Source organism: Jaculus jaculus, chromosome 13, assembly GCF_020740685.1.
Source record: "Jaculus jaculus isolate mJacJac1 chromosome 13, mJacJac1.mat.Y.cur, whole genome shotgun sequence".
NCBI classification, from domain to species: Eukaryota; Metazoa; Chordata; class Mammalia; order Rodentia; family Dipodidae; genus Jaculus; species Jaculus jaculus.
This window is the reverse complement of record NC_059114.1, coordinates 53,627,144-53,644,084: the sequence shown is the minus strand read 5'-3', so window position 1 is coordinate 53,644,084 and position 16,941 is coordinate 53,627,144. Positions and strand designations below refer to the sequence as shown.

Below are 16,941 nucleotides of genomic sequence, written 5' to 3'. Positions count from 1 at the left end.
GTTATACATTTATGTACATATTAAAGCATAGTAATCATATATAATGTTAATGACAAATGACTCACTTAAAATGCAGCCCCAAAATCTGATTTCAAATAACCTCTAGGTTTTTTTCTGTGTTTAAAGAATTTTTTCCATCATGAGCCAAAAAATAAGTACATAATGTTAAATCATTTTTTACATAGTTTATTATTTTATATAGCATAAATCACTTTTTTTGGCCTTTTGGCCTTTTGGCTAAGATCAAGTGTAGAATAAATCACTTTCAATAAATCCTCACATTTATTCAAAATGACTCCAAACACTGAAAAGCCTAACACAATGCTAATAATTTTATAATGTCTATGCATTCACATGATAATAAATGTTATCTTCCATATTCTCAAAGAGATTCCATAAAAGGAAAACTTTACAAGAACTATTACTCAGCTATACTTAAGATTATGATTGGTGGGCTGGAGAGATTGTTCAGTGGTTAAGGCACTGTAAAGCTTAATTACCTGGGTTTGACTCCCCAGTACCCACGTAAATCCAGACACACCAAGTGGCACATGCATCTTGAGATCATCTGTGGCAGCTGGAGGCCCTGGTGTACCTATTCTCTCTCTATTCTCTCTCTCACTCTCTCTTCTTGGTCTCTTTGTGCATGCAAATAAAAATTTATTTTTAAAACATTTAAGATTATGATTTATAACTTTTATTTCAATTTTGCATTCTCAATATATTCATTTACATCTTTTTTTTGAGACAGAGTCTCATGTAGCCCAGGCTGACTTCAAATTTACTATGTAGTTAAAGGATGACCTTCAAATTCTCATACTCCTGGGATGGAGGGATGGCTTAGCAGTTAAGGAATTTTCCTACAAAGCCAAAAGACCCAGGTTCTATTCCTCAGGACCCACGTTAGCCAGATGCACAAGGTGGCGCATGCATCTGGAATTCCTTTGCAGTGACTGGAGGCCGTTGCGTGCCCATTCTCTCTCTCTTTCCCTCTTTCTCTCTGTCAAATAAATAAATAAAAATAAATATTTTTTTAAATTCTCTTACTCCTGCCTCCACCTCCCTAAGTGCTAGGATTACAAGCATGCAACACCATGTCCAATTTTATGCAGTGCTGGGGATTGAACCCAGGCCTATGAGTATGCTCGGCTTGCACTGTATCAACTCCGGTCTCTGTGTCCCTTGCTGTGGACATGCCAGAATTAAAGATATTTGTACTACAGTGTCTTATCTGGCTTTATGCAGGTTCTAGGGATCTAAACTTGGGTTATCTGTTTGTGTGGCAAGCACTTTCTTCACTGAGCTGCATCCCTAGAAGTTTTGTTGACTGATACTTGTAGCTTTTGTTGACTAATACTTATAGTGTCCTCTCACATAAATTATTATTCTAGCAAAAAGAGATCTTCTACTCATACTAATAATTCGCTTCTGAAATGTCTCATAGCACCTGTCCCTAAGATGTGAAAGAAAAATGTCTGTCTGTCAGAAGTTACTGCTAATTTCAGTCCTATGTGGATGATCACCATCTGTGAAGGATCTGTGCAGCCAAAACAAAGGTGTGGGAATCCTAACAGACCTGGGTTAGAATTTACATTATGACACTTAGTTGCTATTACTCAATCTCCCTATGCCTCAATGTCTGTATATGTAAAAAGCAACTACAGTTTTGAGAACTCATTTTATGAAACAGCATAGCATCCACACGTTGTAAGTACTCAACAAAGTAAATATAGTGAAATATTTTAATGGGGTTTAAGTTACCTGATACTACATTACTATTTTCTTTTTTTAATTTATTTTATTTGAGAGAGAGAGAGGGAGGGAGAGAGGCATATAGAGAGAATGGGCATGTCTGGGTTTTCAGCCACTGCAAACAAACTTCAGAAGCATATACTGACTTGTGCATCTGGCTTATGTGGGTCCTGGAGAATCTAACCTAGGTCCTTTGGCTTTGCAGGCAAGGATCTTAACTGCTAAGCCATTCCTCCAACTCCAATATTTTTTTAATTTTTTTGTTTATTTTTATTTGAAAGTGACAGAGAAAGAGGCAGATAGATAGAGAGAATGGGCGCACTGGGGCCACCAGCCACTACAAAGGAACTCCAGACGCATGCACCCCCTCATGCATTTGGCTAACATGGTTCCAGGGGAATCAAGACTCAAACCAGGGTCCTTAGGCTTCACAAGCAAGCACTTAACTGCTAAGCCATCTCTCCAGCCCCCAATATTTTCTTAATAATCAAAATCTATACTAATTCACAGTGCACATCTTCAGAGTAAAAGGTATAAACACTTAAACAAATGTAACATATATACACATATGTGTGTTTATATATATATGTACATATACATATATACATATACATACACACACACACACACACACACACACACACACACACACACACACATATGTCAAATGTGCTGACCCTAAGAGTTAGTACAGAAGTTATTTTTGAACTTACTTTTTGAAAACAAGTACTTTCAAACATCAGACTGAAAAATAACCAAAAAAAATAAATTAAAAAGAAACATCAGACTGTACAACAAATAGCAAGTAATCTATCTGATCCTCAAATTTTATAACTAAATACTTAGCAGTCAAACAGCTTCTCTGCTCAAAACGTGAAACAGCAGGTTCTGTTGCTAGGAGAATTAAGAAACAGAAAGAACATACTTACAAAAGAAGTCAGTAACCGCACAACTGCTACAATTTGAGAATATCCCCCCCCCAGTTTATCTTTTGGAAACATCATCCCCAATGCAACAATATTGGGGGGCAGGGCCTAATAAGAGGTGATAAGGTCATTAGGCTCTGTCCCACTAATGTATTAATGTTAACATGAGAATGGATCAATTTAAAAAAAGTTTACCTCCTTTTGTTTTTCTGCCCCCTCCCCTCTTCTTCCCTCCCACCTTTGGCCATAGAATAACACAGTACTAAGGCCCCCACCAGGTGGTAGTACTAGATTCTTTGACTTCCCGGCCTCCAAACTACTCATAAGCATTCTGTTACAAGAGGAGAAATGGACTAAGACAGCACACTATCTAAGTGTGACTTAAAAATAGTTATGTAACAAGTACTGCACAAAATAATACAAAAGGAATCAGTAGCAAAAGGATAGATGCATGTCATGCTAAACTGTCACGATACTTGAGTTCTTCGTCCATTTCTAGAGCCAACATGAGTTTGACACCAAATGCAAAATGAACCCATGGAGGCACCTTTCGCACTCAGCACTGACTGAAGTGGAAGCTTAACTTTCTCAGTCTAGATCTAACTTTCTTTACTGTAGGTTACATGAGGCTTCAAATGTCACATCATTACTCTCATTTTCTATGTGGTAAACTTCTAATAGACACAGTAATTCTTTCCCTATTCTAAATTTTGTCGTGCCTTAATTAGAGCCACATATAACAATGTTCAAAGATCAGTTTACTTCATATACAATGGCAGGTTTATCATGCAGCATAATACATGAAACTAATACTTCAAATTATTTAAAAAAGAAATCTTACCATTAATAACAAATAAATGACAAAAAATTAAAGCTTTAGTATGACATCAACAGGAAGAGTGTAAGCATTATCCCTTTATATGTATGCCAAGGACACAGAAGCTGTCTGGGAAATATATGCAAAGACAATGCTGCCATCTAAAGGCCAGGATATGATATGAAAAGACGTGCACTCAGTCAAATACTGGCAATGTATAAGAATCAATCACCTATTTAGAGTCAACAAAGTTTATACTTTAAGAAAAATGCACTTAAACCATGCATTAATAAAGAATGATTTTTTTAATTTTTCTTGTTTATTTTTATTTATTTATTTGAGAGCGGCAGGGAGAGAAAGAGACAGAGACAGAGACAGAGACAGAGAGAGAGAGAGAGAGGGAGGGAGAAAGAGAAAAAGAAAGAATGGGCACCAAGGCCTCCAGCCACTACAAATGAACTCCAGATGCATGCGCCCCCTTGTGCATCTGGCTAACGTGGGTCCTGGGGAATCGAGTCTCGAACCAGGGTCCTTAGGCTTCACAGGTAAGCACTTAACCGCTAAGCCATCTCTCCATCCCCTAAAAATCTTTTTTTACTCACAGTGGTAGATCTAATTCTGATGCTATGATTACTTTTACACTGTACAATGAAGCTCAGAAGACTCCGTTTGGTTTCCAAGTTTTTAAATTTATTTGTACATGTGTGTATGCATACACATGCACTCACAGGTATGCCAGGGTCTCTTGCCAAATACAAATGTATGGTTGTCTGGTTTTACATGGGTGACTGGGTAATTGATCCCAGGCCAGCAGGCTTTGTAAACAAGCTCCATTAGCCCTTGAGCAATCTCCCAAGCCCCTAGAAGCATTTACTTTTAATTCATAGTATTTTAGCTTTCAAAAATCTTTTTGCTTTAAGGGTTGGAAAGATGGCATAGCAGTTAAAGCACTTGTAGGCAAAGCCAAGGGACCCAGTTTCAACTCTCCAGGACCAACTTAAGCCAGATGCACAGGGGGGCACATGCGTCTGGAGTTTGTTTGGCAGTGACTGGAGGTCCTGGTGCACCCATATTCATTCTTCCCCTCTCTCTCTCTCTCTCTCTCTCTCTCTCTCTCTCTCTCTCTCTCAGATCAACCAACAAAAATAAAACATTTATTTAAAAATCTTTTTTAATAGCAACATCTTATTAGAAATGCTTGTGCTTCATTAAACTTATCATAATGCAAGTTCATATATGAGATACTTAGCAAATTTTTAAAAACTTTAAAAGGTCACAAAAATATCTTTTTTTTTTTTTTACGATGGAGCCTAAAAGGCAAGTCTTCAACATTACATTATTTTTCAACTCTTAGAACTACTAGTGTCTTCCAAATACAAATTAGTTAATTTGTATGATATTTCTATCAAATCAAAATTAAATGGCTTTGAGTACCATTTATCTATTAAAAAAATAAAGCTCCAATACATGCTATAACATGGATGGACACTGAAAATATCATGTGGAAAAAAAAACAGACAGAAAATACTATATATATGCTGGGAATCCACTTATACAAACTGTCCAGAATAGGCTACTTCATAGAAACAGAAAAATAAATTAGCATTTTTCAGGTGCTAAAAGGGGAAAATGGGAAATGAGTACTAGTGAGCACAGTTTGGGGAAATAATCAGTATGTTATAAAAATTAGATACTAGTGATAAATGCAAAACTTTATGATTATATTAAAATCCAATGAATTACATACTTTATATAGGTAAATCTTATATGAATTACATATCAATAAAAGAAAACTGTCTTTGGGCTGGAGAGATGGCTTAGCAGTTAAGTGCTTGCCTGTGAAGCCTAAGGACCCTGGTTCAAGGCTTGATTCCCCACGATCCACATTAGCCACATGCACAAGGGGGTGCTCACGTCTGGAGTTCATTTGCAGTGGCCGGAGGCCCTGGCACACCCATTCTCCCTCCCTCCCTCTTTCCCCCTCTCCTTCCCTTTCTCCCCCTCTCCCTCCCTCCCTCTCTCTCTCTTTCTCTCTCCCCCTCCCCCCCCGTCTCTCTCCCTCTCTGCCTCTTTCTCGCTCTGTCTGTTGCACTCAAATAAATAAATAAACAAAATTTAAAAGAAAATAAAAGAAAACTGTCTTCAATATATTAAATACACTGCATCTGAGGTACACATGCATGTGCTTAATATATAAAATCTTATGTAATTATCAAGATTATCTGCCCCAAAGTACTGAATCCCATTTATATTTTTCACCATATTAAGTAAAAAAAAACCCTATTTTACAAATGTACAATTTTCTGGGCACTAAAAAATTCTTAACAATCTGGAATTAGTAAAAGTCCTTGTTGGATTACAAGGGATTTCAACAACAGAGATGTTTGGCTAACAAACCTTATATTTTCCAATATACCTGAGTTATTTCACTGCCAGAACTTAGAAGACACTCTAGCACACACTAATGAAGAATAATTAACAAGCATGTACCACACGCAAACGTCTATATGACCAATTTATAAAATCCTTGTTTTGAGAAGATTTTTGCATCATCAAGAAATGCAGAATAGCATGAAAATGAAAACAAAGTACTTACTAATTTATTTTCCTGCATGTATATTCTTTGTAATTTCAGGCAGCCCTTAGCTATGACGATCATACCTTCATCTGAGATCTTGTAACACTGGCCAAAATGAATATCTTTGAGTTCTCTGCATTTTGAGCCCAGCTGTAAACAAAGAGATTTGGCTTAAATTTATAGAAAACCACAAAAGCAAAATATTTCCAGTGGGACTTTTCACTTGGTATTTGAAAGTAACTATACCAGAGTTAAAGAGTTACTGGTTACTTTAAAATAACATAGAATATTAATAATTTATAATTTAAAACAGCATTATATTAAAACCTCCACTTTCTAACCTACTGGACTATTTTGTTCCTGAACAATTCAAATTCAGATCAGTATTTCCCTTGAGCCTTAAAAGTGCATGCAGCTGGGGAAACAAACCAAAGGTGTAAATTATAATATATTCATAAAATTGAGTATTACAGAGCCATTAAGATTTAAATACTTGACAAATACATGAAAAATGTATACACCTTTTAGAGCATAACCTATTTTATAAATATATATTTCAAAACACACAAAGGGCTGGAGATGGTTCAGCAGGTAAGGTGCTTTCCTGAAAAGGAAAAGGACACAGGTTTGATTTCTCAGACCCACATAAGCCAGATGCACAAGATGGCACACACATCTGTAGTTCATTTTCAGTGGCTGGAGACCCTGGCTTGCCCATTCATTCTTTCTCTCTCTCTCCCTTCTCTCTCTCAGATGAATAAATAAAATATTTTTTAAACACACACACAGGCTGGAGAAATGGTTTAGTTAAAACACTTGCCTGCAAAGCCAAAGGACCATGGTTCAATTCCCCAGAACCCATGTAAGCCAGATGTGCAAGGTGGCGCATGCAGCTGGAGGTTATTTGCAGCAGCTGGAGGACCTGGCATGCCCATTCTCTCCCTCTCTCTACCTCTTCTCTCTCTCTTATAAATAAAGTTTTAAAAATTTTAAAAACACACACATGAAAACTAAAATGTATAACAGTGTGCCAACAATGGTTATTTTTTATTAATGAGTGACTAGCTTTATCCCTTCAATCTTACATTTTAAATAAAATTTTAAAATTAAAAAAATCTAAATTACCTATTTCAAGTAAAGTGATGACATTATAAGAACAAGTGCAATTTTCTTCAGGTATGATGATATGTATAGACTGTTATTTAATCCAGACTATATTGCAATCAATTTTATACACCATTAGAACATCAACACTACAAAGACAGAGCTTTGTCTATATTGTTAAATAATTTATCTCTAAGATTGGTGAGATGGCTTAGCAGTTAAGCACTTCCCTGTGAAGCCTAAGAACCCAGTTCGAGGCTCGATTCCCCAGGACCCATGTTACCCAGATGCACAGGGGGGCGCACGCGTCTGGAGTTTGTTTGCAGTGGCTGGAGACCCTGGTGCGCCCATTCTCTCCCCGCCCCCCCCCCTCTGCCTCTTTCTCTCTGTCTGTCGCTCTCAAATAAATAAATAAGTAAAAATAAACAAGAAAAAAGAATGAAAAAGCTTCCTGTGTCCTCCTTAAAAAATAATGATAATGTATCTCTACCCTAGTGTCTTCTACTTACTTGACATTTATGAAGTATCTTTGAATGGATGGAAATACTGATGAAGGTTATACATAGAGTCCTCTTTAAGAATTATTTTTTCAGGCTGTAGACTTAGCTCAGCGATTAGGCACTCACCTGCAAAGCCTAAGGATCCAGGTTCAATTTCCCATTATCTACATAAACCAGATGCACAAAGTGGTACAAGCATCTGGAGTTCTTTTGCGGTGGCTGGAGCCCCTGGTATGTGCATTCATTCTCCCCGCACCCCTTTCTCTATCTCTCTCAAATAAATAATAAAATAAAATAAATAAAACAAAGTATTTCTTTCAAAAGAGAAAAATGTATATCTGGCACATGCCTTAGACCTGAGAAGGCTAATACACAGCTAAGCAAGTATACTACAGTACTATCAATAGGCTCATGTGTGTCTTGAGTGAAATTAGGATTCTTAAAAGTCTGCTCAAGTTCTAATTTAATCCTCAGCTCACCAACTCTCCATTGCTTCTTCATTTTACTTTTACTTAGCATATTAAGTATTAGGTTTCACTGGTCTTTGGTTGATTCTTCTTCCCCTCCTCACCTTTATCCCCTACTCCCCATGTATCCTTTACTCCCTTCCAGTCTCCTTTGTGCCTTCAGGTCACACACGTCCTATTGGCCCTTCCTTCCTCGACACCATTTTTTCCCCTTTCCTGGTTTCCTTTCTAGTTTCATAGCCTATACCCACACTTATACCCATTTATATACATGCAAACATACATTAAAAGCTAGGATACACATGACAGAGAAAATCCAACTTTGGTCTTTCTGAGTCTGGGTCACCTTGCTTAATATGATACTTTCCAGATCAATCCATGCTCCTGAAAATCTCATTGTTCTGTGGAGTTGAATTGTGCACATGTACCACATCTCTCCATTATGTTACATCCTGACCTTACCCTCCCCATACCCTGTCCACAATGGCAAAAGGTTGGCATTCACTAACTGGAATAAGACAAGTTTGGGGAGTAAAAATATTGTCTGGGTTTTGGAGCATATGACTGATAAATGCTAAGGTTGTATGAAGGTTTATAATTGTAAAAATGGAGGAAGTCATAGAAAATAAGCTATATACTGGGGATGGTGGCACACACCTTCAATCCCAGCACTCGGGAGACTGAGGTAGGATGATCGCCATGAATTTGATGCCAGCCTGGGACTGCATAGTAAATTCCCTACCTTAAAAAGGGGGGGGGGGGGCTTAGCAGTTAATGCTTGCCTATAAAGCCTAAGGAGCCCAGTTTGAGGTGCGGTTCCCCAGGACCCACGTTAGTCAGATGCACAAGGGGGCACATGTGTCTGGAGTTCATTTGCAGTGGCTGGAGTCCCTGGCATGCCCATTCGCTCTCTCTATCTGCCTCTTTCTCTCTATGTCTATCATTCTCAAATAAATAAACAAAAAATTTTTAAAAAAAGGACTGGAGAGATGGCTTAGCAGGTAATGTACTTGTGTGCAAAACCTAAAGACCCAAGTCCAATTTTCAAGTACCCATATAAGCCAAATGCATGAAGTGGCTCATGTGTCTGAAGTTTGTTTGCAGTGGCTACAGAGCCTGGCACGACCATTCTGTCTATCTGCCTCTATCTGTCAGTCTCTCTGTCAAATAACTAGATAAATAAATAAATATTTTTTTTAAAAGCTGGGCTGGAGAGATGGCTTAGCAGTTAAGGCATTTGCCTGCAAAACCTAAGGACCATGGTTCAATTCCACAGTAAGCCAGATGTACAAGATAGTGCTTGCATCTGGCATTTGTTTGTAATGGCTGGAAGCCCTAGTGTGCCCATTCTCTCACTATATATATATGCCTCTTCTCTGTCTCTCTCTCCCCACCCTCTCAAATAAATAAAATATTAAAAAAAAGAAAGCAATAATTAAAAATGCACTAAAAATTTTAACAACACTAAAAAAAAGCCACAGTGTACTACCATCAAAATCTGAAGAAAATTATTTCCTAGTTTTCAGGATTTTTATTTATTTATTTATTAGAAATAGAGAGAGAGAATTGCCTCAGCAATTGCAATTGAACTCCAGACATTTGCACCACCTAGTGGACATGTGCATCCTTGTGCTTGCCTCACCTTTGTGCACCGGACTTGATAGAATCTGGATAGTCAAACATGGGTCCTTAGGCTTCACAAGCAAGCTCCTTAACCTCTAAGCCATCTCTCCAGCCCTGCTACCTAGTTTTTTTTTTAAGATTATGATTAAGTGTGAAAGTAAAATTTAAAAGATATTTTCAGATATGCAAGTTTTCAAAAGATTTATTTCCCATGCACTTTGTTGTCGAGGTAGAGTCTCACTCTATCCCAGGCTCATCTGGAACTCACTGTGTAGTTCCAGGGTGGCCTCTAATTCCCAGTAATCCTCCTCCCTCTGCCTCTTGGGCACTGGGATTAAAGGTGTGCTCCACCACTTCTGGCTCCCCATGCACTTTTTATAAAGATGCTAGGAGAATATGTGATCTACAAAGCATGAGACTACAACAAGAAAAAGACATCACAAGCAAGTAATAGAAAATCTAACATTATGCACACTGAAATGTCATCAACAGTTTCATCCAGCTGTGGACCATGTATGCTCTACAAACAACCTATCTGGCAAGATGTGTCCAATGGTACAATAGTAGCCTGTATGTTATGGGTGCAACCAACTACTTTTTGATTCAATTTGAGACCCAATTCACAGGAAGGAACTGATGCCCAGTATGGTAAGCCTGGTTAAAATCTGTGCCTAAGGAGATCATTGACTTGCAGGAACGTTCTACTATTACTAAGATGCTAAATGGACAGGTTGTAAAACTGTCTTCTAAACATTTGTGCTTATATCCAAAGATGAGTGCTGTTAATAGCCTCAACCACAAAACTTTCTTTTTGCAGTGAGCAAGGGTTAAGACAATGATACATAGCTAGAGAATGGGCTGAGAATAAGCGGTGACTGTCCCTAAACAGGACATCTATACCAGTTCTCCAAGGGTTCAGAAGAGGGGGAAGAAAGAAGAATGTTAAAAGTTGGAAGATGGGCTGGGCATGGTGGCGCATGCCTTTAATCCCAGCACTTGGGAGGCAGAGGTAGGAGGATCTCCATGAGTTCAAGGCCACCCTGAGACTCCATAGTGAATTCCAGGTTAGCCTGGACTAGAGTGAAACCTTACCTCAAAAAAACCAAGCAAAAAAAAAAAGAGAGAGAGTTGTTAGATGGGGAGGACTATTATAGAAGGCCAAAAGATCTGGAGGATGGGGAGGGCTGTTGTGGAAGGCTGAAAGCTATCTTTTGGACACAACATGGTCATTATGATCATGATTCATGTCATTTCCTACACAAGACTGAGTCTATCAACATTCAGTCATGGATGCGGGGGGTCACAAGACCCAACTCCTCCAAGAGTAACTATTGCAATTAATGATTGCTAAAGAGAGGCATGCTCTTCAATGGCACAGCCACTGGTAAGCTTCCTATACTTCACTAAGTAAGTCTCCACTCATACGCAATGCTTCAACTCAGTAGGTCACAAAAAAGAAGAAACAGGTGAAATTAGAGGTTTAGTTGGGAGAAGGAATTTAGTGGGAGTAGCGGTAAAAGAGATAAGGGAAGTGTGAAGCACTCAGAAGGCAGAGGGAGGAGGAGTGCTGTGAGTTCCAGGCCACCCTGATAGTACATATGAATTCCAGGTCAGCTTGGACTAGAGTGAGACCTTTTCTTAAAAGAAAAAATATATATATACACTCTATTTCAGCCGGGTGTAGTGGCACACACCTTTAATCCCAGCACTTGGAAGGCAGAGGTAGGAGGACTGCAATGAGCTCAAGGTCACCCTGAGACTATACAGTGAATTCCAGGTCAGCCTGATCCAAAGTGAGATCCTACTTCGAAAAACCAAAAAAAAAAAAAAAAAAAAAAAAAGGGAAATATGATTATGATTATTAGCATGTAAATATGCTAAGATAACAACAAGGAAAATCTGCGAGCTCCACTAACTACAGAAAGTAGAAGACGACACTCACTTCAATGTAAACAAAATGCTGTAGTGAAAAAGTAGGTATGTAACTATGAAGTGTGATACAGAATATTCAGCTAAAAAAAAAAAAACAAAAAAACAGGGACTTACAGTCAAGACAGCAGCCTCCTAACCACGCTTCAGCTCCCAGAGTACTATTAGGCAAGATCTGTGGGACTCCAGTGTGAGTAAGTCTTAGCAGACCTCCAGTGCACGGGCACGAAGGGGTACCACTGAGAATCTGCGATGCCCATGCTCCTAGGTAGCCACCAGACCTTCGGGTCCTCTCAACCACTTACTCCATCCACCGTGCCCCTGACTGTTGGAGCAGGTTCTCTGCGGTGCTACCTGCAGACTCCTGTGCCCGCAGTCCAGTCTCTCCACAATTAATGCTTCTACCCAAAGCCCACATGCTCTTCCATCTCTGGCTGACTTACTACGTCTGTTGTGGGCCACGCGCACTCCCGTCTCTGAGAAGCGCCCCCCCCACTGTGTCTGCCAGTTTCTCATGCACATCATTACCTCCCAGAGGCTGCCCCCTCACACACACACAATGCATCTGTGTTAGCCAGTACACACTTCCCTGTCTCTCTGCCTCCCGGGTCCTCCCATCTGGCCCACGCCAGGTACTCACAGGATTCCCAACTGAGCCTAAGGACCACGTGGGTTCCCAACACCTGCTGCACTCCCCTGTCTTGCCACCTTGGTGGGCTGGCCTGCAGGCTGCTGGCTCCCCCTTCCTGCAGGTACTACAAACCCTGTGCACCCTGTAGGAGACCTTGTGTAACCCTTGGCTAGTGCCCCTGTCTCCCACACAACAGCCAACTCCCTGATCCCACAAGGACTGTGGAAACCAGCACCCACCACCATCTCTTCATTGCCCAGCCCATTCCCAGTGAGTACTTCGGGCATCACCTCAACCTCAGAAGGGGCAGGAAAATCCAGCAATCATCTGCCAGGGGGAACCAGTGAGTCCTCTACAACCTGCCCATCTGGAGTGAGCAGGAGAGAAGGGCAAGTGCTACTGCCCAAGAACCACAGGCAAGACACAGCTGAGACCAGGTAAAAGGGATCACGGACCTCCAATCCAACCTCTGGTATTAAGCACCGGGCCCACAGCAGCTGGTGCACTTACACCCTCCACAACCCGCACATCCTCCAAAATAGAAAGCCAGCATTAGCCTACTCTATTCAAACATAAAACAGAACCCTCAGTGAAGACACTACAAGGAAAAACTCTTGCTTCCTCCTTAATTAAGTAAGATTCCCGCATTGTGACGGGCAGGCCACAATGCAAAAGAAACATGAAACAACAAACTGAGAGATCTCTAAGAAGGTTGCCTACTCCCATAATGGAAGTCTCCAATAAAAACATAGAGGAAACAGGAATAGAACACCAAAATGAAGACACAAGATATGTGACCCCACCAAGCAAACTGCAGAACTTGCAGCAAATCAAAAAAAAAAAAAGAAGAAGAAGAAGAAGAAGAAGAAGAGGAGGAAGAGGAGGAGGAGGAGGAGGAGGAAAAGGTGCGCACCACCGCACCTGGCTTCTAAGGCATTTATTTTTAGTGCTCATAAATGAAGACATAGCTTCTATGGACCATTCCAGTGTTCAGCACATCTGCAAAAAATGCATTTTCTGCAACAACCGGCAATCATATCATGATGAGACCCAGTCTTACTGTGATTCCATGTTTCTTATTATGGTAATGTAGAAACTCTAAATTCAAATTTTCCTATCAGGACATTCTATATAGTTCTTAAGAAACCAGAGTTACTAGGCTTTCCATTATATTTAGTATACAGTGATATGGGATTCATGAATAGTGTATAGCAATATGAGACTTATGAGATTTACAATAAACTTTATACTATTAAAAAAAAATAGGATCAGGGCTGGAGAGATGGCTTACTGGTTAAGCACTTGCCTGTGAAGCCTAAGGACCCCAGTTCGAGGCTCAATTCCCCAGGAGCCACATTAGCCAGATGCACAAAGGGGTACATGTGTCTGGAGTTTGTTTGCAGTGGCTGGAGGCCCTGGTGCCCTCATTCTCTCTCTCTCTATCTGCCTCTTTCTCTCTCTGTCACTTTCAAATTAAAAAAAAAAAAAAAAAAAAAAAACAGAATCATGTCAGGACAAAAGTATAAGAAACAAACAACAACAAAAAAAAAAAAGAGCCAGGAATGGTGGCACGTGCCTTTAATCCTAGTACTCAGCAGGCATAGGTAGGAGAATTGCCATAAGTTCAAGGCCACGCCACCCTGAGACTACAAAGTGAATTCCAGGTCAGCCTGAACCAGAGCGAGACCCTACCTCCAAAAAAAGAAAGAAAAATTTTTTTAATCCAACACATATATATACAAGTGAGCTAAACTTTCATCTTCTGCAGAAAGAAATCAGTTATCTAGGTAAAGTGGGTTAATTATAAAAATGCAGATGAGCCGAGCATGGTGGTACAAGTCTTTAATCCCAGCACTAGCAAGGCAGAGGTAGGAGGCTCGCATTGAGTTCAAGGCCACCCTGAGAATACATAGTGAATTCCAGGTCAGCCTGGAACTAGAGTGAACGAGTAAAATCATACATCAAAAATAAATAAATAAATAAATAAATAAAGACAAGCATGATAGGGGAAAATATTTACTCTTCCTGAAAACAAGTACAATTAGTCTAACTCCTAATGTGTACACTGATCAGCCTATATTTAATAAAGGAAACATGTGCATCTCATCTCTATACTTCTTTACCATAGGAACAAACTGGCTACAAGGAACAAGCAGTCACTACTCAGCTGGTTTTGTCCACAGATGACTTGGATAAGCTGGCTAAACTCCAGAGTCAAGAGTTCATTTAGTTCAGATAGCAAGCAACACTGTCTACTACAGTTGGTGTTTTCCTCTAATGCTACTTCTTTGCCCTATTTCTCAATCTCTTTAGATTCTGGGTGGTAAAGGGCAGGCTCCTCCAAACCTCAACATTGACTGCATCAGGAAGGGTAAGAAGTAAAACAGTGTCTGCAGATAAGGAATGACTGAGGTTTTGATGGAATTTTAGACACCACTGTGTGGAGGCAAGTTGCTGTAACTTCTGACTAAGACATGTAACTCACACTGCAACCAAGAGGGAAAAAGATTTAAATTGGTTACATGGGATGCTAACACTATCAAAGGGTTTCAAAACAAGTTTTCATAGGGGAAGGGTCACGTAGTTAACAGAAAGAAACTGACCATGTAGATGATTTCTGCATCACCAAGTGATATTATCATCATGTGAGTTCCAGTTAGTAATTAGAGAAGAATACCCCCAGAGGCAAGCTATTATGACTCACCACTGAGTACAAATGTCATTTAATGTCATTATTTCAGAAAACATCACTAACAAAATAGGTCAGTCTTAGCTATATCAATTAACATTATCTCATCCATAAACATTGTAAAAGTTAAAGTATCTGGGCACTATAAAGTCAAAACATATACCCAATGCATTTCATAATTTTGCTGATTTTCTTCAAAAGCCTCAATGCCATAAAAAATTGTCCAAAACTCACAGAAAACAATAAATAAAGTGCATCAAACAATAAATAAAGTACATCAAACACACCATATATGATTATCTTCAATAGCATGCTCTGAATCTAACATAATTAGTCCTCTAATATCACAGAAATAGCATACAAGTTTTGCAAGTACAGAATTCTCTACCCAAGAAGAGAACACTAGAAACACTACAACTCTGACTCTACTAAGAAGATAGATCTTGATAAGAATGTTAGCAGCAATAAAAAGTAAAAGACCCCAAAATGAGGAAACGAAAGTATATACCACTGAGTAAAAGAATACAATCTGAAAAGCTGTATATTTTACCATTCCAACTGGAATTAAAGATGGTCTACAAAAGGAAGAAAAATAAAAAGATCACAGGTGGTCAGAGGTTAGAGAAAATTATAGAATGAGTAGGCTAGACAAACAGGATTTTTACAACAGTGAATACTATGTATGCTCCTAAAACGGTAGACGTACAACCTAGGTTTGATTTCCCAGAACCCACATAAATAGGTGCACAAAGTGACACATCCATCTGGAGTTCATTTGCAGTGGCTGGAGACCCTGGCACACCCATTCATATTCTCTCTTTCTCTTTCTCTCTCTCTCTCTCTCAAATAAACAAACACATAATTTAAAAAAAGAAAAGGAAATTTCTTTAAAGGCCCAAAACTAAAAAGCAAAACAAACTAAAAAGGGAAAAAAAAAAACTGCTTAGTCTTAGCAGGCTGGCACTGGTTTGGGTACTCTCTTAACACTCTTCAGTGCCTTTTATAGCTCCGTCTGCCTTTATTTCCTGTTTGTACTGAGCCTAGAGAGCACCCAGAGATAAAAGTTAATGGCCTGTGTTTTCCTGAGCATTTGTCCTGGGATATAAGAATGCTTTTGTTGCCCTAATTTCAAGGAAAGAAAAACCAAAAGGAAAAAAAGTCTCCTGTTGGCTTTTTCTCAACTAGGCTTCAGAAGATCTGCTATATGTTGCATAAAGCAGCTCCAAGTTTTCCATTTGCCTTACAATGTCTTCAATCTACTACTTTTCTATACACACACACACACACACACACACACACACACACACACACGGTGAAACACATGTATGAGCTCCTGCACCAGGCCATTCAAGTAGCTCCCCATTAAGACAGAACACAGAAACAATCATTTGTAAACCTCAGCTCTATTCCCTCTAACACCAGGGACCAGAATCTCACATGGGAATGCAGGATGCTATCTTTATGACTGGCCCCAGGTTGGGAAGAGGCTAGAACAGAGGAAGGTTAAAAAAAAAAAAAAAACTCACAATACTACATTCTTCCTACTTTTTAGTTGCCCTTCTCATAGTTTCTGTAAACCTTTCACCGTTTTCCAATGTTTTGGAAAACTTGGAACAGATAAGTCTGGCTTATTTTTCAATGTTTCTATGGAAGGATACATTTTTAAAGCTGCTTAATCCAATGTTTTGCTGTTTGATTGTTTGTGTTTTTTAGGTTTTTGTGGGTTTTTTGGTAGCACTATTAATCCAGGGCCTTATGCATGGTGAGCAAGCACTCTTTCATTAAGTTATACTCCAAACTAAATAATTTTTAAGACTTGAAACTCATAGTTCAGGGCCTGGAGTCTAGTGTTTTCTAAGATGCAGGAATCAAAAGCCTGGGTTTGATCCCTGGCTCCACATAAAAACTGGACATTGTGGGCTAGA

General features: G+C 39.3%; 1 protein-coding gene across 1 annotated transcript in view; it reads right to left on the bottom strand.

Moving 5' to 3' along the window:
- Fbxl17 (F-box and leucine rich repeat protein 17) overlaps positions 1–16,941 on the bottom strand; it is a 485,368-nt gene that overhangs the window by 447,349 nt on the left and 21,078 nt on the right. Inside the window, exon 4 of the mRNA XM_045132854.1 lies at positions 6,092–6,223. Within this exon, the coding sequence (XP_044988789.1) occupies positions 6,092–6,223 (132 nt within the window). The remainder of the gene's footprint in view (positions 1–6,091; positions 6,224–16,941) is intronic.